Source organism: Psittacula echo (genome assembly GCF_963264785.1).
Source record: "Psittacula echo genome assembly, chromosome: 24".
Classification (NCBI taxonomy): Eukaryota; Metazoa; Chordata; class Aves; order Psittaciformes; family Psittacidae; genus Psittacula; species Psittacula echo.
In genome coordinates this window covers 3744082-3769811 of record NC_137759.1, presented here as the reverse complement: position 1 = coordinate 3769811, position 25730 = coordinate 3744082, and the positions used below count along the sequence as shown (strand labels likewise).

The window sequence follows — 25730 nt, the reverse complement described above, 5'->3', positions numbered from 1 at the left end:
GCAGGTCTTTCTTGGCTTTAAAGCCAGCTCACACAAGAAATGCCTCCATTTCTGTCTTCCCATTTTACTGCTGTACCTCAAAGTGAAAGGCAGGACACAGCGAAACCCATGGGCACAAAGCCAGGGTGGAAATGTACCTGGGTTCTGGTTGCATTGCTCTCGGATGCTGTGATGCAAAGAGATGTTGGGGGGTGTTGGTTAATGTGGTTTTGATTCTTTGAGGTTTTTGACTCAAAACAGTGCTTCCCCTGAAGGCATCCAAGTTTTTAGGAATAGAATCCTTATTATGGAATTAAGGAAGTTCGCTAAAGGCTTAGTATGTGAGAGATGTAACCAAGAACTGCACCGACTTTACTTTGAGCATTATTATCCTTTGAGCATTTTCACTCAAGTTTGTTGGGGGATGTGTATCAGATGCTGCAAGGGCTGGAGCAGCTCTGCTCTGGAGCCAGGCTGAGAGCTGGGCTGGGGCAGCCTGGAGAAGAGAAGGCTCCTGAAGGGGAGACCTGAGAGCAGCTCCAGTGCTTAAAGGGGCTGCAGGAAACCTGGAGAGGGGCTTGGGACAAGGGCCTGTAGGGACAGGCCAAGGGGAATGGCTTGAACCTGCCCGAGGGGAGACTGAGATGAGCTCTTAGGCAGAAGCTCTTCCCTGGGAGGGTGCTGAGGCGCTGGCACAGGGTGCCCAGAGAAGCTGTGGCTGCCCCATCCCTGGCAGTGTTCAAGGCCAGGTTGGACACAGGGGCTTGGAGCAAGCTGCTCCAGTGGAAGGGGTCCTGCCCATGGCCGGGGTTGGACCTGGGTGAGCTTTAAGGCTGGGATCCTATGTTACAATCATCAAATAAAATGAGTCAGCTGCACTGAATGTACCTTCACAGTTTCCTACTGAACATTAAGTTTCACATTAAACTGATCAGGGAGGCTTTTAAAAGACAAAATGCACAGCCTTGGTTTTTGATGGAAGTCATAGAACTGCCCAGGATCAGGGTCCAAACAGTCACAGCCAAACTGGTGCCCAGGGTCATCCGATTTGTGCAATATTACTGCAATAGTCACAGCATGTAACGCAGTACTAGTTTAGACTTTAACTGGAGATACTGCACTGAGGAGCTGTTAGAGTTTTTCCTCACTGACTAACCAAAATCATACTTAAAAATACATGTGAAACTCCCAGAACCACAAGGTGAAGCAGAATGCTCCAAGCAGTCCTATCTAGAATGCAATGGGAATAACACAGCTGTTAAATGCCTACAAGTTAAACGTCATCCATTCTTCTATTTTAATTCAGTTCTAAACAAGTGGAAGTGTTTCCTAACCCAACCCACAACATATGAGAACAAATGTTCAAACACACGTTCAAGTCGATGAGAAAACTTAATACTTCATCATTAGAAGCCTACTGGCTTTTAGGCATATAAAAAACTATTCCGTGTTACATTATGACTGAAAGACAATCAAGACAAGAAACCCACATCTTTGAGTCAGTCTCCAAACTTGTTTTCTTGCTCTTTGTCAAGTTCATTATTCAAACACAAGATTGGTTTCTTAGTTTAATATACATACTTATACAATGGCTTAAAGTAAGGCATAATCCAGCTGGCTGAAGGTTTCAGTAAAATGTCTCTGTTGCTTTTATTAGTAATAATTGGTTCAGATTACTGCTGGCAAGAGTAACATAGTCCATTAAAGAGGAGATTGAAAACGAGCTCTCTTTAGTACTACTATCTTCCATTGGGTGAGTCGAAGATCAGATGGAGTGCAGGCCTTTGGACTCAGGAAGCCTTTCAAGATATTCACCACTGAAGGAACTCAGCATCAGGGCTTGAAGGTTTAAGCAGAAGCTGCTCAAACTCTGAAGCCATAAATGTGTTTTTTACAGAAAGCATTTTGCATTCCAGACAAAGGACAGCACCCACCCAACGTGAGGCAGAAATAGAAGCTGCCATCCAAAAAGCCCAGGGTAAGGTTTTAGAAGACCTGGCTAAAAAGACAACAGCAGAAACTTAACAGCCAGACATCACAAGAGGATCCAATTCAACATGCCAATGGAGACTTCCAATTTTAAAGCATCACCTCTGATCATGTCACTATCATAATACTTTTGTAAATGACATAGACTCCGAAGAGTCTATCTTCCATGCCATTTGAATCCTATTCTAGGATCCTAGAATACTTCAGATTTCTCTTTCAGTTTTAATGGGATTGTAACTTCAGTGTAGAACAGACCAGGCACCTTTGATGAAACCAAATGTCCTTGGATGGAACAAATACTCTGCAAATCTTATCATCCCTCTGTATGGACTAAGATTCAATTACGGTATATAGGAAAATGCCCAATTTCAGGTGTATAAAATAAGACCAGATGCATCCCAAAAAGGTTTCAATTCACAAATTTAGTCCTTCCCAATGTCATGTAGCAAGAGATGCAAAAGAACAGGTTAGCTCACAGCCTCATTCCAGAGCCTTACAGGTCATGCTTTGGCTACTCTTGGGACAAAGCATGACTGAGGCAGTTAGTGAGGAGCAAGCAAGCTTTAAAATCACAGCTGACTATAGCACTGTATGTGCTCCCTTGGGAATAAATTCACCAGATGATTTTCTTCAGGACCAGAAATCACAGTTCCATCCCTCAAATGAGTAACAAGCAGCAGCTCAAACCCCCAAACACTGGAACTTCTACTGCTTTAACGTTTTCCCAACAAAAATACTGCCTATTAAGCTTAGTATAGTACTGCTACCTATTTTCTTACAAGGCCAGGTTGGATGAGGCCTTGGGTGACATGGTTTAGTGTGGGGTGTCCCTGCCCATGGCAGGGGGGTTGGAACTAGATGATCTCAAGGTCCTTCCCAACCCTAACTATTCTATGATTCTATGATTCTATTTGGCTTGTGTTTACTCCTATAACATTAAACATTCCCAATATGCTTTTGCTTCCAGTGTCCCCGGAAGTGTTCACAAACCATGCAGACAAGGCCCTTAGTGACATGATTTAGTGGTGGCCTTGGCAGTCCTGGGGTAAAGGCTGGACCTGATGATCTTAAAGGTCTTTTCCAACCTGGTTTATTCTATGATTCCATGATTCTATTTTCAGAACAGCCCCTAGAGTTTACACAAGGGCTTAGAAAGCTTCCTGTAGCTCCATTCATCCTGCCTTTTAAACTAAACTAGTAACCAACGCAGGTACCTGGAGTAAAAGACAAAGACGAAAACGTTAAGAGATGCATTTAATGCACCATGGTAGTATAAATCCTTTCAGAGGCTGGTAATTCAACCATTCTCTGCGTTTCCTGAATGAGTTTATACTAAAGCATTCCCTTATATCAATGGTTTTGACAAGTAGGGAAAAAGCAAAGGTGACAATAGGGAAAGTGCTAAAAAAACCCCCCCAAAACCCTATCATGTTTCTCTCAGTTAAGCATTGTAACAGACTTGTTCAATGCTTTTCCTCCGGGTGAACCTACACTATGCTAAAGCAGCAAAATAGCCACACAAGCACAGAGTACTGTGTAAATAAACTTGTAAATACTACCTTGCTATAGAGAAAAATGGAACGGTCAAAGGCATTCCCTAATAAAATGAGCATTGAAATCCATACATCAGAACCCTTGTAGAGCACCATATTTCAGAAAGATGTTTGAATTGTATAGCTGTACCGAAGCTGGAGGCAGAACATTCCTTGTTGGATTTGATGATCAGACTCCCAGTGAGGTTCCTCAATGAACGCAAACACTACTAAACCAGTCCTAAATACATACTGGTTTTACATGGATATGCTTGTGAGGGAAAAGGAGTTCTTATCCCACTGTTTATTCCAGCTGCTTTTGCTCTGTATTTACGCCTTTGCTTTCACGGTTGTCCTTATTCTGACCAGCTGGTTCCTCCTCACTCTGGGCAATAGGAATTTCTGACTGGTCCCTCTTTGTGGCGGCATCAGCCAGTTCCTCTGCAGCTGAGGTGGGGCCTTGCAGCTCCTTCACATGGAGGGTAGGATTGATCATTTGCTCTGTGTCTTGTTGGGAGGCTGGTACATTGCTGTCTTTGGGTAGCTCAGGGCAGTTGACAGGAGCTATCACCAAGGGAGGCTGAGGTAGGTCTTTCTGTAAATGGAAGATCACAGTCAGAATGATGGAAAGCAAGAATTACCGTGCCCAGGTATCAGGAGTGATGGTTGTACAAGATGAAGATTAAAGGTCCATCATCTCCGTTATCATTGTGGACACATGCATAGTTATCCCATCTTTGTCTTTTATAGTACACGAGGGGATTTTTCTTCCAGAAATGTGTTTAGTTGCTTTCTGCTTGATTATTCCCTGCTGACTACACAGGAAGAGGCAAAGAGCACTTTGGCACTTGGTCACACTCTGGTTTTCCCCACACCTCTACTCTCAATGCACAACAATAAAGTTGTGAAGTTTATCACAAATAGTTGAATAACAAAATAAATGTGACTGTGGGGGGAACCTCTAGCTTGATAGATTTGCCCTTCAAGTAATTAATCAGAATCTAGAATTATGCATCCCAATGGAAATGACTCTTTTTGGAATCAAATTCATTTCACTTCTGCCCCCAGCGAAACAAGGTGATAATTTACTACACTGAACTAGCTTTCTACCTTCATAAGCAGAAGACAAATATTTTAAGGATGCATTTAATAACAGAAATCATTATTTTAATACTTAATAATAATAATTTCAATGTAGATGAAACGAGTAAAATTATGTCCCAATCCAGAAGGAGAGACAAGATCTACTCTACCTCTCACTAACCAGTTTAAGTGGCCATAAACATTAAATAAACCCTTCCTGAGGCAAAAATAAAAATATGTAAAAAAAGGCAAAGAATCAAGCAAAACAATAATCTTTGGGTTGGTTTGATAATACTGCAATATTTTACTCAACTTTAATTCTAGTTAGGTTTTTATAATATTAGTATTTCTTGAAGACACTCATATCAAACTGGTATTCACCGCAAAGCCGCTGCCCGTCCAGAACATTGCAAGCTCCTTTCTCCAAAAAGCCACAGCAAAGCTTGTGAAGAGGGTACAGGGCACCAAGTAGAGGAGAGCAGGTTGGCCCATCTGCATCATTGCCAAGGCAACAAAGGTCATAAGGAGGCCTATGCCATATGCTGAAGGGAAATAAAACCAGCAAAACCCCGTTATTCAGATACAGCTTTGCTCAAGAACTAAATAATGAGCTAGAGGAGCATCCTAACAGGAACTTTGTTCAAGTAATATGCAAAACAGTATCTCCAGTATTTTTTCAGTCACTTTTATACATACCTATGGTGCAGGCCACAAAATACACTCTGGATGACTGCACCTGAATATCAAATCTATGGCAATAGGCTACCAGTAAGCCTGGGAAAGGAAAGAACAATTACAACATGCTTTCAACCCATTCATGGCTTTAAGATACACAAACCCATCAAATTATCTAAGAACTTCTAAGATTTTTCCCCCCTTCCAAGCCTTACTTGGGCACCCCAGTGTTTAAGTATCATGAGAGCATCATGCAGGAGGCTGCACAGCCTCCAGAACAGGTCTCCCACAAGCCCAGTGTAACAGAAGCACTCTAATAATCAAATGAAGATCTACAAATACACAGATCCTAAATACAAAACATTAGCCCATTCCTAATAAACAGTTGTAAAGTTATGTTAACAAGAGTAAGTTTGTCCCTTCCAGCTCCTAGTAAAGACAGGAGAAATTAATGGTTAATGTCTATGCCTATTATAGGTCAGAGGGGACACAACCAGGGATGATGCAGTTCATATTTCCCCAAAACACAAAAAAATAAATAATTTCACAGAAAAAAAGTGAAAGCCAGAAGGTGCAAACTCGTTTTCACCTGCAGTGATGCCAGGCATGCCTCTACATATTAGCTAAAGCCAAAGTTGAGAGGAGAGGTGGTAGTCACACAACATCTGGAGTTTGACACTTTGGGTGGTCAGGTAGGTATGTACCCAAATCATGGCCAAATAGACAAATCATTTCCTCTATCACCATACAACTAAATATGTTTTATACTATAAAATTAATTGCTAAACCAACTCTGGAGATTTCTCTACATTTCTTGGCATCACTGCATGTGAAATTGAACCGTAAACTTGATGTGCATTGAATTTGTTATGGGAAAAGGTGACTAGTGCAGTAGTCAAATCAAACTGCCTGTCTGAAGCAGAAGTACAAGAGGTATAAACTAGTATCACAGTGCAACAAGTAAAATTGTTCACATGCTCACATGCTAAGCAAGAAATACCTGGAACTAAAATGTCTCCAAATCCTAGAAGAGAAAAAGGCCTGTCACACAGAGCCAAGGGTGAGAAGTTCAGGCGTGGAACCTTCAGGACCATGGGGAGCTTGGAATGAGAGACACATGCCTTATGAAAAGCTGTTTCCTCTACATACTGGCACCACCTACCAGCACTTGCTCCTGCTGCAGTCAAACTGCAGACTTCAAAATAGAGCAAATGTCTCTTTGTTTTACATTGTAGATTCTTTGAATTTTTTTTCTTGTTTAAAATATTTTCTTAATGCTACTGACAATAATTAACAAAACTGATTTAAAGTACAAATAATTAAATACTCTCCTAAAACAACCGAAGAAGACCAAAGCTGCTGTGAATGAACCACTAAAAGCCTGATTTGCCCTGTGTTTGGTACAGATTTCCAGGGAGCTCAGGAGTGCTTATTTCCACGTTAAATTCTTTTCAGATTGGCATCTCCCTTTCAGCTTTGTGGCCTTTGAATTCTAGAGAAGTTGCAAGTGTAATAGCTGGAAATTAGTGCCATGCTTTCAGTCTACATGCAGTACCTTTTCATGAGTGGAAGAATCAGTCGGACCTGCAGCCACCTCCACCATTATACTCTCCCCAGACTAAAGGGAAAAAAAAGGGAAATTGGAAATCAGCACTTTACTCAGCAGGTCTGGGATCATTTAGGAACACACTGTGAGCAGCAGGCATTACAGAAGTACTTTACTTACCTTTGTTAGAAAAGGTGTGATAAATACAAAGAATACATCATACACAAAAAGAACCAGGAGGAGCAAGGTACAAGCCTGAAGGAAGACACAAGATACTTGGTATTGACATCAGATGCAATAGTAAACAGCAAAGAAATAATCAGCAACTTCAGACTATTCAAGGCAAAAAGCTAACAAAACCAAGTGAGCAAGTTATTTTTCTTCATTCCTAAATATTTTAGATGGAAGAATTGGGTCTTGCATGCACCACAGAAAAGAAGGTAATTCTTAAACACAACATTACATGTTAGCCCCTAAAGTCCCTGATTTTATATGATAAATAAAAGGTGATGGTTCAATTTTTCAAGGCATCTTAAAAAGTTCTGCATATTCTCTGGAGGATGCTAAGCACAGCTTGGAACAGTATCCACATTCCTTTAGCCAGTTTGTACAGGGAAACAAACCTATAGCTGAAGATAACCTGAAACAGTTTGAAGAGCTGCCTAAGGGGCAACTAAATGACTAATTCTGCTTTTTATCTTAGGATACTGAGAAAGTTCTGGAAGATTTGAAAAAAGCACCAGAATGATGCTTTTTGTGTGTCAAATTTGAGAACAAAAAAACCCCCAACACTCAACAAAAACCAACCCCAAACAACAAGCCTCCCCCAAAACCCCACAAATGAGTGTGTGGTGTGTGATTTACTGGTGCTCAACACTACAGGACTCCATGCATAACAATCACATAGCACTTACTGGTCTACGTTTTAGTCATTACTTCACTCTTTTCCGAACCACATGTGAATGGAAGTGCATTTCCAAGCCAATGTACTCCATTATAAGCAACTCCTCTGTTGAACTATATACAGGCAAACAACCTCTTTCTACATTTAACTTTTATACCTTAAATGTAGGCAGGCGAATTGTTTTCAACATATAAAGACAGAAAGCAATTCCTAAAGCATCTTGCAGAACCCAGGCCCACCTAAAGAGAGAGAAGAGTAACATTTTTGCAGGAAGCAGTAGGAAAACCAGACCAAACCTTGTCCTCACTAAGGACCTACTTGGACAAAAAACTATTAACATCCTTGTTGTCAGCATACATTCACGAATGGGAAGTTATGCCTGATCAACCTGAAGACCTTCTACAATTAAATGACCGGTAGATGAGGGGAGAGCAGTGCGGATATTGTCTATCTAGACTTTAGTAAGGCTTTCCAATGAGAATTTCTGCCCAAGTCTCTAGTTTCTTTCTTATCACTCTACAGCCTGGCCAAGTTTAGGCTTCTATGGACGTCAGTTACTTATACTATAAAGCATGCTACAATTTCTAGCACAGACACTAAAGTATACACTTACTGATCTTCGTTTCTGAAGACTCCCCAGACTACACTGACAGAGATACAAAGTACTGCCAGCAGCAACATCCGGACCTGTGGCCGCTTGTGGAAATAAGGCAAGTTGTTGTTTGGGATTCTGAAAATGAAGCACACCAAAGCTGCAGTTGCTTATGCAGTTCCCCTCCTCCTTTAGAAACATCGTGAAGTCTGAAACCACCTTGTAAATCCCACAGCTCCCCAACATTATATAAAAGTAATTCTGCCCATTAGAAATGCAGAAGTTACCACATACCTACACTTTCCCAAGGGGAATCTTCTTACAAAGGGTGACAGGCAACTGTAAAGACCAATTGATGCAGCCAGGCAGAATATTCCTATGATAACATAGACTGTGAAAGAAAAAGTAGTAAGTTCAAGTAGCATAATGTAAGAGATGCTTTTTTGCCATATGTTGACTGAATAAAGAACAAATCAAAAAGCCTGAATGAGAAACAAGGCTTACACCTCACTAGGAAAAGTTAAATTCAAAGTCTTGAAATTATTGTTAATTAGATCTATGCTCTTTAAGGATCTAATTCTAGCTCATTTAACTCAGGTGTACTTTATGCAACAGCCACTTCAACAAATCAAGTGTTTCTCTTCTCATTACGAGTATACATGAGCATCATAAGGCAACTCTTAAAATCACACAGTAGCAAAATGAATTAATACAGATGAGATGCATCTTTCATAACTTCCTTAGCACTATGATGGAAGTTCCAGTGCATTAAGCTCTCACATGCTTTTGTCAATCAATTTAATAAGTGATCAGTAGAAACTTATCTTTATAACAATAAAAAAATTGATCCTGGATCCCATTACTTAACCTCAAATTGAACAATAACATAAAGACCAGTATAGGTTTGAGAATACCTTTGATAAAATAAAACGTGGAAGACATTAAGTCTTTATCTACTTAATAGGCTTTAATGTCTGAAAGAAGCTCTATGATCACCTGATTCAACCTCTCTAAGAGCAGGTACAGAAAACTACTCAGTGGGTTTTCTTACGAGGTTTTAAATCATATTGGGATGAAGAAACATGCCAGAAGATAACTGTTTCATAATGATTTCCATAGAAGAAACATTCTTGAAGTGCTGGCAGCCTTGTGATATTGAAGATGCATCAGTACAAATACAACTTTAAAAGTACCTAAGTGGTCATAGAAGAAATAAAGGAGGATCAGCATTGAGCAGCACATCACTACAAACACACAGATCATTATGGGAGTCACATCAACTGTTTCATCATCATGTTTCTCTGTGCCATCATCACGTTTGTGCTTCATGTACCGCCTGAAAGAGTAACACAACTAGAATCAGTCCATTCCTTCTGCAAAAAAAAATGGAAAAGGGCACTGAATCTTCAGTGAGAACAACATGGGGTTGGAAAACATGACACGGCACCAATGCCTGTGCACTCATTTCCACTCAAGTCAGTGAAACTCCACGTTTCACCTGGATGTATGAACATCAGCTATAATGTGATGCACAAACCAGTAAGCACTGCATTAGTTTATCAACAGCACTATTTTTCATTCACTAAGAACCCAAGAGAAACATGAAATACTGCAGAATAATTTGCTGACTTCAGAAGAAATCCTCAAGTCAGGTTGTGTATATAAAGCAAACGTTAGAAATCAGGGTGACACAGGTGGCCTCCTCCCCTCACTGGCAAAAAGTAACCATAAGACTTCAATCCAAGACTCACAACAAACATAGCATGTATTTACCCATCGCTGTTATCCTTTGGTCTCCAAACCTCATTGTAGAGCTACCAAGTGATCTTAGATAAATACCACATTCTTTTTTCCGGGAAAGACACAGGAAAACTGACTTACTCCAATCCAGGGACTCACTTTTTAACATCTCTGCTTCCTGCCCAGTAGCCTCCAATTGCAACAGTCCCCACAGCCATGACAAATATAATCACCATGTTATAGTCCAGCACAGGCTCATTTGGTGCATACAGTGCCCCTCTCACATGGGTGCCAAAATTCTGCAGAGGTAAGTGCAAGTTATGAATCACTTCCAGAAAGTTACCTTAGCAAAGGTTCAGTCAGTTAGTTTTCCACTAAGCAACCTCAGAACCAGGTTTTGTTAGAAATACTTAAGAGTAATCTATTTGCTCTACTATAAGTGATGCTCATTTTCAGCACCAGGCTCCATTTCAATTTCATTCTGCAGATGAGAAATAGCCTCCCAAGAGATGTGGGTTTTTTCAATATATATTTTCAACATAATAATACAATCTTCATTATTACAGCTTTCTACAGATTCAAAGCTCTTAAGACGGACTTCAGAAACTGTTGAGTGACTCATTTAAATGAGATAATACAAACCAGAGAATGTAGTATCAAGTTTACCTTGCGAATATCTAACATATCATCATAGCTGAGCAGAGCCACAGGAATATCAATCTCTTCATACTGACTCCTGTTACCCCCAGGAGGAACCTGAAAGAGTTCAGTCCAGGTAAGAATATATTCATTTCTTCTACTGCTTCCAAAAGGTTAAAGTTGCAAATTCTATTTCTGTTAATTTGGGAAATATACCAGAAAGGAACACAATGACAGCAAAACCTCAAAGTAAAAATGTATGCCTGCTTCCACTAAAACATAACTCAATAAAGACGGTAACAGCAGCAAACAAACTTCAAGCAATATTGTTTGCATATCAGGCTTTATGACTGATGTGTGCACCTAGTATTAACTGGAGTATTCAAACCCACTGATTTTACAAAACATGCAGCAGTGATGCTCCAGCTGAATCTAAAACACTGGATTCACTGTGATCTAGATCTCATTCAAGGTAGTAGCATGAGTCAATAAATCAACCTCCTTCTTTGATTCCAGTATTTCACATGACAAGGATAATTCTGAGCCCTTGACTTGACATAGGCTCTATGCAGCATTTCCTACTTAAATGAGTACCTCCTCCTCATGCTTCCAGAGGGATTATTTCCATGCACAGCTGTGCAATGTATGTACATGCATAAACACACATATATTATTTATTTTAAAGAGAAGCATCAAATACCAGCAATGAGCACTGAAGACAATATCTAACATCAGAGGAGGATCAGCAATGCGGGAAAGACAGAAGGAAGCTTACCAGTCTCTCCTTACTAACAATCAGCAGCCCACGAGCTCCATTTATCTGAGCAAGCCTCACTTTCTCATAGAAGGTGCAATTCCCTCGCATCACCATGGGGATTTGGTTATTAAATCCCCCACGAGGTACATCAGAAGAAGAACACAAAACAGATGCTGTCTGATTCTGCAGTTCCAAGAGTGACTGAAAAGAAAGAAATTAATTAAATGCAGATATATATATATATATAAAAAATGAAATTATAAAAGAAGTCAATAGCAGAAACCACAGAGTTTCTAAAGGACAATTTAAACTTTCAAGTAATGGAGTAATAGAGCACTCTGAGAAACTTGAAAGCTAAAACCAGTGCTGGCCTCTCTATTACAAAGGGTCCTGCCTTGCTTCAACTTCTTGTACAGAATTCTGCTGGTAATAAATTTTGGGTTCACGCACTCGCATTTGTATTCTTCAGCACTGCTGCTGTTCTGATGCATGCATCCAGGATGTAGGAGGAGTACAGCAAAGTGCTGTAATTGCTAGGGTGGCAGAGAGTTGCAGGCTGAGAGGATGTAGAGGTATGAACAACTAGAAACACAAACACAGGCTGGGGTAAAGGACAAAAGCATGTCCAGGTTGGTGACAGCAGTTTTTGAATCAGCTTGGAGCTACTGACAGCTTGACTCTTACACCAGTAGTCAGTTATACAGGCATCTCTTCGTACAAAACCTCCTTTCCAACCACAGGTAAGTGCCATTCTCATTTAATTGGTCACATTGTACAAAAGGAAGATTTTTGTTTTGAACCAGGAATAGCTATTACCTTGGCATGCTGCCTGGAAAAGAATATTGCCATCATAGCACTGCCTAGGGTGATCTTAACAGACAGAAATATCTTCTAAACAGAGCAAACAAAGAAGTTATTTCAAATTCTAAGAATTCAAGTTAGAAATTAGAAATTTCCCTGTACCAAACGTATTTTTGACCAAGTTGTTCTGCTCGGCCAGGTACTTACAGCTTTACCCAGATCCTGTGGCAAATGGGCCCACTGAGAGTTGAAGAGGATACAATAGTCTTTTCCTTTGGTGCCCGGCATTTCTGAAAGGACATGTACCATCCCATACTCACAGTACACCTGAAAACACAGCAAAAGATTCCCAACAAGATCACATGAAATAGAAGTGAATGGGTGTAACTTGCTGCTGATGGCCCTGCTTTGTATTTGAAAGAAAAACAAAAGATTCTACTAAGTTTCAGTATCTGTGCAGGGAATATAGTGGAATTTGTTCTTGTTTCTATCATACTTCAAACAAGTACACATGCATTATGCAGATTCCATGTACTCACCGACTGGTTTAAGAATCAAATGAAGCCTCACTGGATGTCTATAAGAAAACAAAATGCAAAAACCCCCAAACCAATCCCAAACAACACAGCTACAATGGTGCAGTAAGTACAGAACCAGAGCAATAGTAAGAAACCGGACTACTGCAGAACAGGTAAGAGACTTGCAGTCCTGCCCCTGGGCTTATCAGAACTGACGAAACCTTGCTCTGGAGAGAAACACAATGTAATATCCCTAACCACTGCTGCTTTCCAACGAGACAGAAAGTTGTGACAGACTAATCTGACAACATCTAGTCTAACATTCATAAGCTAAACAGACTAATGAGTTGATAATTATACAGTTACACTCTTACAGCTATATCTTACACATTTATTTCTCCAGGCAGCAGCTGAGAAACAAGATGCTCAAGATGACTGGAGGCAGCACCAAAGTTGTGTCTTGCTCAAAAACCCATTCAAAGAACCAATCACTCTCATTTCTCCCTCTTTATTTCAAACCCCACTACAGAGAAGTTATTCTGCACCCTGAGGAGACACTTTTTGGACACTAGTGTTCATTAAGTGCTCTAAAACATATTCCATTGGTCCTGAAGTGTGCTCAGCGTAGCAGGTGACACAGTTTATGTCAATGCAGATTAAAGCCACTTAAGCAAAGTGCAAGTTCCCAAGATACGAGATACTATTGTGCATATGTGATAAGGAGAAAACGTATTTAGCAAAACCCACCTACTTGCCAAAGCAGACTTTTTAACTCCTACCTCAGCTATTTATGCAGGGCACCTAAAAGCCTCCCACCAAAAGGGAACGCATAGCAAAAAGGAAGCCATTATTATCATCATCTTGAACTTTCCAACAGTAACAACCTACAGAGATCAAAATACAGACCCAGGCAGAAGACCAGAAGAAAAGCATTTCCTGCTTCTTGTTACAGGATCTGACTGGCCTTAAACAAACAAACTCTGAGTAGCTTGGATTTGAATATCATGTGTAGCCAAACTGCATCCAAACTCTTCAGGCAGCTTCGCAGGAGCAGCTCCCTGTGATCCAATGCTTTTATGCATTTGAGAAACAATCAATCTACACAGCTAAAAGTGTTACAAACTACAGATCTTTAAACCAAGGGAATAAGTACAGGGTGTGTTGCTACATTTCCATTTCAATAACCATCACTGGGACTCAGTAATAATCCCAAATGGAACACTGGGGACAGTAATACCCAGTTATGCTTTCTGAGCAACTTAATGGATGTTCTTTAAAGAAGTATTAAGGGAGTAAAAGGTTCTTAATGTGAAATGCTCAAACCATTTTAGAAGCTCTGTGTTTTTATGTGCCAAAAGCCAAGTGAAGAAATCAAGGATGAGAGGAATTAAAGGGGATATGAGCAGGGCTAAAAGCTGAAGAGGGTGCACAGAGCTTTAGGAAGCCCACGGCGAATGGAGTCCATGGAGAATGTGGATTAACAGACATTGTCACAAAGCCATTCTCACTTAGCATCTACATCTAGTTCTGAAGTCCCTCAACAGCCACTACAAGATAGTTCATACCCTCCCACCTCAGCAAGCAGCAGAGGTTCTTGCTTCAGTACCACAGAGCTTTGATGCTTCCAGTTTTGTTTTTCTGTATGGCACCAGGTAGCAGAGAACAAAAGGAACTTCAAAACAACACAGCTGATGCACTGGGATGCTGGCAACGTTTCTTATAGTTCTTAGTTCCTCGAGTTCAATCCATATGCTACATTAACCCATAAGGAAATGTAATCTGTGCAGGCCCTGTACCATGTTCCTACAATCCCCAAAAGGCATTCAGAAAACAGCAGCTGTTGTGACAATAAGGTGTTTTAGGATACTGGCTTCTTATAACACATATAGTTTAGGGAGCACTGCAACAAGCTTCAATGGGAATGGGCTGCCAAGCCTCAAATAACAGAATTAACATCTCCCAGTTAATTAGGGAATTACCCACTTTCGCTGTATGAATAAGGGCAGAGTGTTTGCAATTAAATATCTCACCAACCAGGCATCCATACAAACAACAGTGCCCTGGCACCAGCAAGACCTCTGCAAAGCTGGAACTCAGTAAGAATCCCAGCTTTATGGAGATTGTTGTACAATTAACACATAGCAAAGTGTTCCATATAAAGCTGCAGAAGGTTTTCACACAACCGAAGTGTAAAGCGCAACTTACCAGGGAACCGAGCCAATCTAACGGTGGCATTAAGAGCACACTTGTTTGCTCTGAACCTCATCAGACCCTTCCATGGCTCATTTAATACATTAAAACTGCAGAACGCTCCCTGGGGTTTTTTGCTGAGTGAAGTTTTTGGTGATATTGGTGAATTAACACTGCTCAGAGACAAGTTCTGGGGTTTGCGAGGTAAAAAAGGGAAGGAGATGGAGAAGAGGAATTCAGCTCACCCATATCTCAAGAAGCTGCGGTGTGAGTGACTGAGCCCACCTAGTGCCTCAATCTTGTCCGTTCCTCTGTCCCAAACTCACCCGCATGCCTCATACAGTTTTCCTGCTTTCATTGTCTTTATCAGCCGATTCAGGCACCTGAATCTCAGACAGATTTAACAGACACAAGGCGCTGTGTGCTTTGGAGAAGAGATAATCAGATCGGTGCTGCTCATGGAGACGGCAGGGGACTGGAACTGGTCTCTCCCAACCCAAGCCATTCTATGACTCTGTGTTATATAAAACCGCTGCTAAACAGCAGAAAGCGCACAAACACAGGCTGCAGCCTCAGGTACAAAAGGCGCCGTCTTCTTTCCACCTGCACAAGCGGCCGCCACTTGGCCATTACCCCCCTCCAGCACCCTCCTGCTGCCGGGCAGCCCCAGCTCTGCGCTGTTACTGCCCATCACAGGCGCCTCTCAGGCCGACACACACCGCCCGGCCACCCGAGGCCTCCAGCACCACAGACCCCGCCAGGGCCGCAGGACCAGTGTCGGGCCCGCGCCCGGCTTTGTCCGTCACGGTTCCCCCGCCCAGCACCAGGGCACGAGTCTCCCAGAGCTCACCTGCGGCAGGAGCTGCAGGAGCAGCCAGACCTGCAGCCAGGGCCGGGCTCGCCGCGTCGCCATCCCAGGCCCGCCGCGCCGCCGCCCGCTTTGTTTCCGACCGGGCCGGGCCGGGCCGGGCCCTTTCCGCACCGCGTAACCCAGCAACCCGTCCCGGAAGTCCCGCCCCGCGTTCGTCATTGGCCAATGAGCTTCGCCGGGGGATGACGGAACTTCTGGCAGCGGCGAATGAAATGGCGAGTGGCGGCGGCGGGAGCAAGATGGCGGTGAGAAGGATGTAGAGGGGAGCGGGGCCCGGCCGGGGTTACCTCAGCAGGGCTGGGCCTGGGGGTTCATGGCTGCGGGTGCTACCCAGCACAGCTCCGCTACTGGGCCCGTCCCCTTGTCCCTTCGCGTTTCTGTACCCGCGTGGTAAAAAGGAGCGTGATGGGGTTTCTATGTGGAAGCGGGTGGAGGGTTTTTCATTCAGGTTGCTTTTGCTCGTCTCTTTTAGGATAAAGAGAAGAAGAAGAAGGAGAGTATTTTGGATCTCTCCAAGTATATCGATAAAACGATTCGAGTGAAGTTCCAAGGTGGGAGAGAAGGTGAGGCATGGAGCTCATGGGGCTTTTCCTTGTCTTCTATGTGGTCCCGTTCCTTTCTTGTAAGGGAAGACCATCAGTGGTTTTATTCGTCATTATTTGCTGTTACCGGTGTAAAAGCTTCTCTGCTTGAACCTTGCCGTTAACCCCAGGCTGCAGTTCTATCGCAGAGTTTCATTCCTGCGCCGTTCATTCATTGCTCATTAATTGTCTTCAACTGTCATGTTTCTCTTAGTTGTTCTTTTCACACTGTAAGGGTGCACTTAAAGCAGCAAAAAAAAGACTTATGGGTGTTACAATTAACTCGCCTGTTATCCCTTTCATCTCTCAACATGCTAAATGTGCCTGGAGCTCATAGAATCCCAGCCTGGTTTGAGTTGGAAGGGGCCTCATCCAGTCCCAACCCCTGCCACGGCAGGGACACCTTCCACTAGAGCAGCTTGCTCCAACCCAGCCTTGAACACTGCCAGCGATGGGGCAGCCACGGCTTCTGTGTGCCAGTGCCTCAGCACCCTCACAGTAAACTTCATCCTTGTTTCAATACATTTCCCCATGCCTTCTCCTCACTTCCAAGGCTCTTATGTCACTACTGCTCCTCCTTCTCCCTTGCTGTGTATGTGCAGTTGTCCATGGTGTGCAGCTGGCAGTGCCACCTGCAGACCACTTGTTTGTCTCAAAGTTGGCAGCAGGCTGTTAAAATCATGTTAAAACTCCCCTGGCTCCTGATGCTTACAAGCCTACTTGTCCTTCTTATTGATGAGTGGACAATAGTTACTGTATTACCCCCAAAAGTGGGTTTGGGGGTTGTGTGGTTTTCTTTGTTGGTGGTTTTGGGGCAGTTGTTAATTCCATTGAATCCCTTGGCTTAGACAAACAATGCACGCTGAGTTCTTTCATGATGTTCATCTGACACCTGGGATTGTAGATCTCTTACTTGAGTTGGGCTCTTAGTGATACTCAAAAGGTATTTGTCATACTGGGGGATCATTCTGTGTAGCCTTGTGATTTACTCAGTGAACTCCTCTGCGCACACAAAGGGTGTTTTGAAGTGCATTTTGAAGCAGTGGTTCAAACCCCCCTGTGAGTTCCACTTGACCACACAAACAGGGTGCCCCTGCATTGACACTTTGCTAAAGAGGGCACTGTTTCATGGCGATGGTCTCGTTTGCCTGATAACCTTGATTGAAGGAGGGAACAGAACTGGAGAAGTGAACCTGCTCTTCAGGCAGTTTTGTGTTGCTGTGTACCTGATTTTGGTCTCTCATCTTTGTTTCATGTGTGGGCTTCAATAGCAAGTGGTGTCTTGAAAGGATTTGACCCTCTTCTGAACCTTGTGCTTGATGGTACCATTGAATACATGCGTGGTAAGTAACCTGTTATCTGTATAAAGCTCCTTCCCCTCCCCGGAATCATTTTCATCACAGAACTCACACAGCTCTGTGAGTGCCTTTTGAACTTGCTGGAATTTGGTTTCTTTTCCTCATGCTGCCATTTTAACTGTGGATCTCTGCTTTTCAGATCCAGATGATCAGTACAAATTGACAGAAGACACACGTCAGCTGGGACTCGTGGTCTGCAGGGGGACTTCTGTGGTTCTTATTTGCCCACAGGATGGGATGGAAGCTATTCCAAACCCTTTCATTCAGCAGCAAGATGGCTAGTGCTTGCTTTGGATTCAAGGGTGCAAATCATCAGAGAAAACTTATCAGTGTGTTGAGAAGCTTCCTGAGTTGGGGAAGGGGTTTAAATGTGGATTTGTTAGTGTGAAAGAATGGTCAATTCTTATGTTTGCGGCTTGCCATAAATGATGCAAGGATGGGGCATGACGTGTAAGAAGTACATTCTGATTTGCCCCCTCCCAGTAAATGTGTAACTACACTCTTCAGAGCTGTCAGGGGGTCATATATTGTCATGGAATTATCTGAGGCCCTCTTGATATTGTGAGTTTCAAAACGACCACATAAAATTAGTAAAGACTGCCCTGAATATCGGTTATATCGTTTACGTTTTTAAATACATTAAAATGTATTTAAGTTAATCTACAGCCAAAATACATTAGAACATGGTTTTCTTCCTCTTAGAGAGCAGTACTCAGCTAAGAAGCAATATGCTACAGTCTTCCTGCTGTTCAGTTCAGTCTCTTTTGCCTGCTTGCTCCATGTGCAGGAAAATGATTGGTTTTGTATAGTACCTTGTCATCCCCTTTACAGGCTTTGTAGCTAAGAAGTGTTCTAGCACTTGTTTCAGGCCTTGGGGGTTGGGATCTGTGTATCAGAAAGCTCCCACGTTTCTACAGAAGGACTGGACTGACTTCTAGGATGATTCGTGGCTAAAGGACAAGAACCTTGTGGAAGGACCCATCTGATCCTCGGGATTTTAGGGGAAGAATATTTAAGATCCTAATGTTCAGTTGTAGGCAGTGTCTGGAAATACTGCATATTTTTATATTGTGGCCATCCACTTGGCGTTCTGCTTGTTGGAACTCGATTTGTAAGTGAACATTTTTGTTTCTTTTATACTGAAGAAATAACAAGATTTGAGGATTTTTTGAGTAAATAAATACAACTGAATCTGTTCCTAAATGTCTGGGCTTTAGTCTGAAAAGGTGCTCTACACCTGACACTGCAGCCCTCCTCAGCTGTAAATCCAGTCACAATTGTTCAGGAGGGCCATGAGCACAGGAGGGACCACATCAGAACCTATGCACCCCTCTGAGGCAGGAGATCAATGAGAGATGACAGCAGCTGGTCCCTTGTCTGGTGGGCATTTTAAAGACTGCTGAGTAGCAGAGGTCATAGATTCGCAGCCTGGGTTGGGTTGGATGGGACCTTAAAGCTCCTCCAGCTCCAACCCCTGCCACAGGCAGGGACCCCTTCCACTGGAGCAGCTTGCTCCAAGCCCCTGTGTCCAACCTGGCCTTGAACACTGCCAGGGATGGGGCAGCCACAGCTTCTCTGGGCACCCTGGGCCAGCGCCTCAGCACCCTCACAGGGAAGAGCTTCTGCCTAAGAGCTCATCTCAGTCTCCCCTCGGGCAGGTTCAAGCCATTCCCCTTGGCCTGTCCCTACAGGCCCTTGTCAAATGCATAAATCCAGAACAGCCCCCCTCTTCCTGCAGTGCTTTCCAGCCTGGAATAAAGGTAATTTCAGCCATAATCATATAACCTGGGAAACTTGCTTATTTCAGGCTGAAATGATGCTGGCACTGGGTATGGCTCCACTTCAGTGGCTGGTTGGGGTTGATTTGCTCTGTCCTGTTTATCATTTCACTCCTACACTATTTTCCAGTGCTGATGCAATGACTTTCCTGCCTCTCGAAGTTGTTCAATGGACACAGCACCACAGGGGTTCAAGGTCACAGCAGCCCTTTATTTAGCATCGACCCTAAGGTGTTTACGTACCTCACCAGCACTGACCTCTCTTCAATGATGCTGTCTTTTAGACACAACAGCTCCAGCAGCTTTTGCTTCAGGTTTGTTTGCCAGGTAGCAAAAATAAGACAGTTATGAAGGAACAGAGCTGTTCTCCAAATTACATCATTCCTTAGCCCGAACCTGCACAGTCTGACCCCCATCAGCTGAAAGCACGGGGCTCTTTCTCCCTGGCCTGGCTCATGCCCACGTATCAAATCTTCGCACAGAAACACATCCATTAATAGGAAGGGGACAGGGGAGTTTGTTGTCAATGACCTGGCACATATCAGTGTAGGGATCAAAGAGGACTACAACAGGGAGGGCACCGTTCCCCTTCCTCTGTCCAAGGAGATAAATTCGTCCGTTCACAGTGCTGCATCCCATGAAGAACTTGCGGGTCAAGCATTCCTCATCCACCTGGGTCCATTCATCTGTCTCCACATCGAATCGAAAAGCTCCTCCTCCTATGGTGTATAAAGCACCATTTAGTGCTGTGATGCAGAGATCATACCTGGGAGGGAAGAAACCCTTGATCAGACTCAACAGAAAGATCTGGCCCTGAAGCGTTCAGTGTGACCTTGGTCCTCAAATCACGAGTCCCGTTTAATAGAGAATCATACAAGTGTTGGTGGACTTCTGCATTTGTCTTCTTGGAGCAGGATCAACACCAGAACCTCTCCTCCCCTGCCAGGCCCCAAAAGGTTATCTCTTACCTTGGAAGCGGGGAGAATGAGATGACATCCCAGCTGTCTGTCTCCGTGTTCAGCCGCTGCACTCCATCATAGACATGTCCATTTTCATCCAGGCCGCAGACCACATAGATCCTGGTTCCCATGCTGACTGCATCTCCCCTCTCCACAGGCTGAGCCATAGGGCTCATGCTTTCCCACTCTGAGTCCACCAAAGCCATGCGCTCCACTGCTGGGATTATCCCTTCATCTGTGCTCCCTCCGAGCACGTACAGGTAGAGCCCTGCTCCTACGGCACAATGGCTGTTGCGGGACTTCTTCATGGCAGGGCCTTCCAGCCAGCTATTGTCCAAGCAGTTGTAGGTAAGAACCCAATACACACTGTACCATACAAACTCATCCCGGAAATATCCTCCTGTCACAAACAGGAAGCTCCCTGGAAAGACAACAGGGGAAAGCATCTGTTATAGGAAGGCTAAAAATGGCTCCCAGGAGCTACAGCTCTCATCTCTCCCTGGGCTGTACCAATGAGGTGCACGATGAGGAGAGAAGATAACTGCTCTTTCTACCAGTTTGCAGTACTGGAGGCCTTGCAGGAAGTGTCCTCCCAAGCCTGCTCCTGCTCTTCAACAGAATCATGCAAACACTGCCTGCAAAGAACCTCTCGGGATCTGATAGCCAGGCTCCCACGTGGCGCTATCACCAGCACTAGATAAGGGAAGCCACAGCACTGAGCTGTCTTGGAAGGTGTCAAGCATGAAGATTTCACAAGATCCATGGTGAGTTTAAGTTCATGGCAGCTATAAATCAGAAGTCACCGTGTGTCAAAACCACCATGGAAGAGAGGGCCAAAAGATACCCCTTCAGTGGAGTCATTGGGCTCACTGCAGATAAAGCCAATGGAGGTAATGTATTAGGAAGAGGCTCTTCCCCGCGAGGGTGCTTGGAGCAACCTGCTCTAGTGGGAGGTGTCCCTGCCTGTGGCAGGGGGTTGGAACTGGATGATCTTAAGGCCCCTTCCAACCCAAACCGTTCCACGATACTGTGGTTCAATAGTTTCTGCTAAATGAAAAGCAATATTCACCCTTGTCTAACACGCTCCCAGGACTAAGGAAAACAAAACCATTCTTCGACTGAATGTAAGGACAAATACGAGTGAGGCTTTTGCAATGCTGAACAGCACAGATTTACAGGAAACACAGCTGAATTCCTTGCACTTGGGGCTCTCAGCCTCAACTTCTGTCTGCATTTGCTCAGTCCCACTTCTCTGGGAGTTACCTACTGCTGCCACCGCGTACTGGGTGAGGTTCCTGCGCTGCAGTGGAGAACAAGCCTGCCAGGTCCCTGTTTTAGGGTGAAAGAGAAACAGTTCCTGCTGGTCCTTGTCATGCGTTCCTCCCAGCACATAGAGGGTGTCATAGCTCCGGCCTGCATGAGGCCGCAGTTCTGTGCCGTGCCAGCTGGGCGGAGGACACAGGTCTAACTTCTTGAGGAGGCTGCAGAAGGCGTCTGCCTCCCCAGAGCGCTTGCTGCGCTTCACCAAGAAGTCGAGGAAGGAGAGGCTCAGAAAAGCGACCCTGACGTGGCCCACGAGCTCCAGGAAATCCTCCTCTCTTGTCGCCGGGTCCTCCATGATCCACCTCATCACGCTGTCGAAAACCACGTCTTCCCGGGAGACAAAGAGCTCGTCGCTTCGCAGGAGCTGCAGCAGCGTTGCTTTGGGCAGCGCCTTGAACTCCTCCTGGCACATCACGTCCCCCCAGTGAGTGAGAGCCACGTTCAGAGCAGAGGCGGACAGCTCTATGAAGGCAAACTGCTGCGAGTAGGTCAGCAGGCCCAGGCAGTTGGAAACGTGCAGCTCCCTCTGCAGAAACTTCTCGCACAGCAGCTTCACTCTGTCAAACTGGAGGAAATCAGCTGCTTCCAGTAAGCTGGTCACGGTCTCCTGCTCTAGGAGCACCTGGGCTGTGCGAGTGAACTCGAGCAGTGCCCGGAAGGGCACGGCCTCAATCCCTCTGATCACGATGTGGTGTTGGGAGCTCTCTCGTGCTCCCCCGAAAAACATGGCTTTGAAATAAGGGCTGTGCATGGAAAGTGCCCTGCGGCTGACCTGGAACAGGCTCCCTCCGACCTCCAGGACCGTGTCTGCAACCGCTTCTGTCTCAGGTCCCAGCTCCTCCGGTTCTGGTGCAGGCTCCATGCTTCTCGACTGCCAGGCAGTTAAAATTAACTCAGCCTTTCATTTGGTGAGGTCTCTGGAAACATTATCCAACCCCAGCCAGGGTAAATACAAGATAAGGCAATCTCGTGCTAAAAATAAAGTATGGTTTCTACCCTCCTGCTTTGCTCTTCAGTCTTTCCTGCTGCTTTCAGAGCAGAGCTGTAGAACCAAAACCCCACACTTTTAACTGGCACCTTCCTCAGCCAGATAGGACCACAGGGAATCAGCCAAGCAAAGAGCCTGGAGGACAAGGAGGAAAAAGGAGGAAGAACCAAAATTGCCTCAAGCACTGACTGAACACAAGAAGTAGCAGCAGAAAGCTGAACCCGTCTCCATTACGATACTTTCTGCTTCTGCAAATCAAAACCATAGGAAAGCTTGAGACTTCGTGGGAACCCACTGATTTCCCCAGAGCCACATCATTCATCAGTTCGGGTTTAAGATGCAATTCCAGAATGCTGGCAGTATTTAGTATGTATGTAACTGGCTGCTTTTAGTAAGAGATGGGGGAAAGAATGAGCTCCTGTTCAAAGCTAGATGGCTGTCACATATTTGGTCATCCCCAATCTCAATGCACTAAATAAGCAGTCATAGTACAAGCAGCAGCTCACTGACTCCACACAGCGAACTTGTCCAAAGTGTTTAGACCAAGCTATTAAACAGAGAGGTTTGCACAGTGACCTTGAACAATGCCCCTTATCCCAAAGAACCCATTCAGCCAGACTCAGTCCCATTCCTCAGTGAAGTTTGGCAAGCGAATAGTGCTGCCTGAATCCAGAGCATCCTTGAGGTTCCCTCCTGCACCTCTGCAAGAGGCTTCTGCAAAACCTCTTACCAATGGGTTTATGGTCACATCTCATGAGACCCCCCCGCAGTCCTTGGGCAACATGGTCTAGTGTGAGGTGTCCCTGCTCATGGCAAAGGTTGGAACTGGTTGGTCTTAAGGTCCTTTCCAACCAAACCCATTCTATGATTCTATGAAGAACAGACATTCATCTCCTCTCCTCCTATTCTTGCAAGTCCAAAGCATCTCCCCAGTGCTGCAGTCTTGGACTTGCCACTGTCTTGGCAATACCAAGGAACCTGCCCCCAGGTTAGGGGTGCCCCAAGGTGTCCCGTGTTCCAGGACCCAACACATCTTTACCTAGTTGAAGCCAAATGAGGTGTTCTCTGTTGGCATGGCCCAACGTGGCTGCAGGTTCTGGTATGCAGCCTCCTCACTGTGCATGCTGCACGTGTCTTGACTTCCGCAATGGCCCCCGCATGTGTCTCCTTGTCACACATGCACCGATAAGGTGCAACCAAGGCAGGTTACCTCCTGCTGGTTAAAGCAGCACAAAAGAGCCCAGACACTCCAACCTTTCAAAAGTCATTTATAAAGACTGTTTACAATCAGCAGTACAAAATGATCCACAACCACCCCTCCTGCACACATCCGCTGCAGAGGAGTGGCAAGATTGTAGACTCAGATTAAAGGAACATGACGGGATACAGAACATGTGCTTTAAATGTCAAATTAGCTCAAGGGTTCAGAGACCAACTATCTTCAGCGAATACGAATGTAAATGATGATGCAGGAACAGCTGCTCTCCTCCCAGAGCATGTTACTGCCCTGGAATCCCCCACACTGGAACCACTTTTCCCCTTGTGCAGTGAGCCAGAGTACTTTAACTGAAACCCAAGATGAGCACATACAAGCTCAGATCGAAGCTCTCTCAGCCACATCTCAGGTGAACCAAGTGGGTTGCTGAAACCCCTCTTCTGTGCTGCCACTTGCCTTTTAAACATGCGCTTCTGAAGTCATGTGTTTCCTTGGTGCGTGTCCATCCCCAGTGAGCACTGGTTCTTACTGGACACATATAGGAAAGTGTCAGCATGGCCTTGGCAGTCAAAGTCCCTGCACTCATTGCAATGAATCTGTAAATACTTTGGTTTCATAGAGTAATTGATCTATAAACCAGAAATTCAGGTCATACAAATTTAACTCTTTTAAGGTATTATAGAATTCAAAGTCTAAGACTACACAGGACGTAAGAGATTAAGACATCTAAACAAACTGAATCAGAACTGCATCATGACTTCATGGACTACTGCTTTAAACTTGCTTCTCTCCATACATCTAGGCTAAGGCCCTAGAGTTAGAAGGCCACATTAAAGCATTATTCCATAAGGTTCAGCAGACCTTCTCCGGATCATTTTTCCTCTGAGGATAGGGGAAATATATTCCCTTCTTGCCACAAGCTGACTCTGTAAACATTTCCTGCTGTGCCAATCACACTAGGTGAAAACATGAGCACTTAAATCAGTGTGGACTTCTAGATTACCTCCCTCCCGCTGCTGCATTTACCTCCAGGGCAGGTTTAAAGGATTACCTGACAGTTGAGACACAGTTGTCTGGATTTTCCAGCTCTTCCAGCTATGGTTTGGGTGGGCGCGCTCTCAATCTGGCCTTCGGAGTTCCCACTTTTGTGGCAATAATGCTGATAACAGAAGGGCCTCAGATCCATACCATTAAGAAACTGGTCACAGGGCACAGCAGCATTTCCTTTGAGAAGCAAATGTATTCTCCTATGTGTTTCTAAAGCTTCCATTTCACTATGCTCAGTTTTAATCTTCTGTGTATGGGCACCTGCCTTCTCAAAGGTTTCCCCACAGTAAGATTTGGAGTCTCACACTTACTTGTTAGCCATAACCATCAGTGGCAACGGGCCAGGGCCTCCAGGGGCTGGTAAAGGCTGAACAGAATCCTTTCAAACAGCATTATGTGGTTAACACTTGACGCTGTCAGAGTTTATCCACCTCTTTGTGTTTTTGTAAAGCATTTTTCAAGATTAACACATTTAACAACAACTGTGGCACAGCCTAACACAAGTCAAACCGCTTTGATCCCTTGCTATCTGCTTCAAGGCTACCACCTACAGTAAGCTTGTATTGAAGAAAGACCAAAAACTTCCTTCAACTATCACTGACCTTAAACACTTCTGTTTGTAGGAAGCAGGAATTCAGCTATGATACTGCAATTGCAACTCCAA

General features: G+C 44.3%; 3 protein-coding genes across 5 annotated transcripts; 1 reads left to right on the top strand and 2 right to left on the bottom strand.

The window, feature by feature from the left end:
• Positions 1-1352: 1352 nt before the first annotated feature.
• SPPL2B (signal peptide peptidase like 2B) lies at positions 1353-15940 on the bottom strand. 3 transcript variants are annotated; one of them, XM_080633735.1, is made up of 15 exons: positions 15796-15940; positions 12445-12564; positions 11455-11637; positions 10707-10796; positions 10200-10339; positions 9494-9636; positions 8595-8691; positions 8322-8438; positions 7866-7947; positions 6985-7059; positions 6814-6876; positions 6259-6358; positions 5280-5357; positions 4965-5125; positions 1353-4095 (listed from the first exon to the last, which is right to left on the bottom strand). In XM_080633735.1, the coding sequence occupies exons 1-15, from the start codon at positions 15856-15858 to the stop codon at positions 3805-3807; spliced, it is 1803 nt and encodes a 600-aa protein (XP_080489861.1). In that variant the 5' UTR covers positions 15859-15940; the 3' UTR covers positions 1353-3804. The 3 variants fall into 3 exon arrangements, with proteins under 3 accessions (XP_080489861.1, XP_080489862.1, XP_080489863.1); XM_080633736.1 differs by lacking the exon at positions 15796-15940 and adding an exon at positions 15191-15775; XM_080633737.1 differs by having other exon boundaries at positions 3956-4095; positions 4897-5125.
• Positions 15941-16028: 88 nt separating this feature from the next.
• LSM7 (LSM7 homolog, U6 small nuclear RNA and mRNA degradation associated) lies at positions 16029-18910 on the top strand (the record flags this gene model as incomplete). The annotated part of the gene is made up of 4 exons (XM_080634072.1): positions 16029-16061; positions 16289-16379; positions 17669-17740; positions 17895-18910. 4 exons carry the CDS (start codon positions 16029-16031, stop codon positions 18035-18037), a joined length of 339 nt encoding a protein of 112 aa, XP_080490198.1. The 3' UTR covers positions 18038-18910.
• Positions 18911-19986: 1076 nt separating this feature from the next.
• LOC308229755 (kelch-like protein 23) lies at positions 19987-22677 on the bottom strand (the record flags this gene model as incomplete). The annotated part of the gene is made up of 3 exons (XM_080634009.1): positions 19987-20299; positions 20502-20913; positions 21756-22677. 3 exons carry the CDS (start codon positions 22675-22677, stop codon positions 19987-19989), a joined length of 1647 nt encoding a protein of 548 aa, XP_080490135.1.
• Positions 22678-25730: the final 3053 nt, after the last annotated feature.

Excerpts from the sequence above, each read along its gene's own strand:
- SPPL2B (XM_080633735.1), bottom strand. The coding sequence starts at position 15,858 with ATGGCGACGCGGCGAGCCCGGCCCTGGCTGCAGGTCTGGCTGCTCCTG. Across the intron at positions 9,637-10,199 it reads GGAAGCAGAGATGTTAAAAA|GCGGTACATGAAGCACAAAC; the intron begins GTGAGTCCCTGG and ends TTACTCTTTCAG. Across the intron at positions 5,358-6,258 it reads TGGAGACATTTTAGTTCCAG|GCTTACTGGTAGCCTATTGC; the intron begins GTATTTCTTGCT and ends TTCCTTTCCCAG.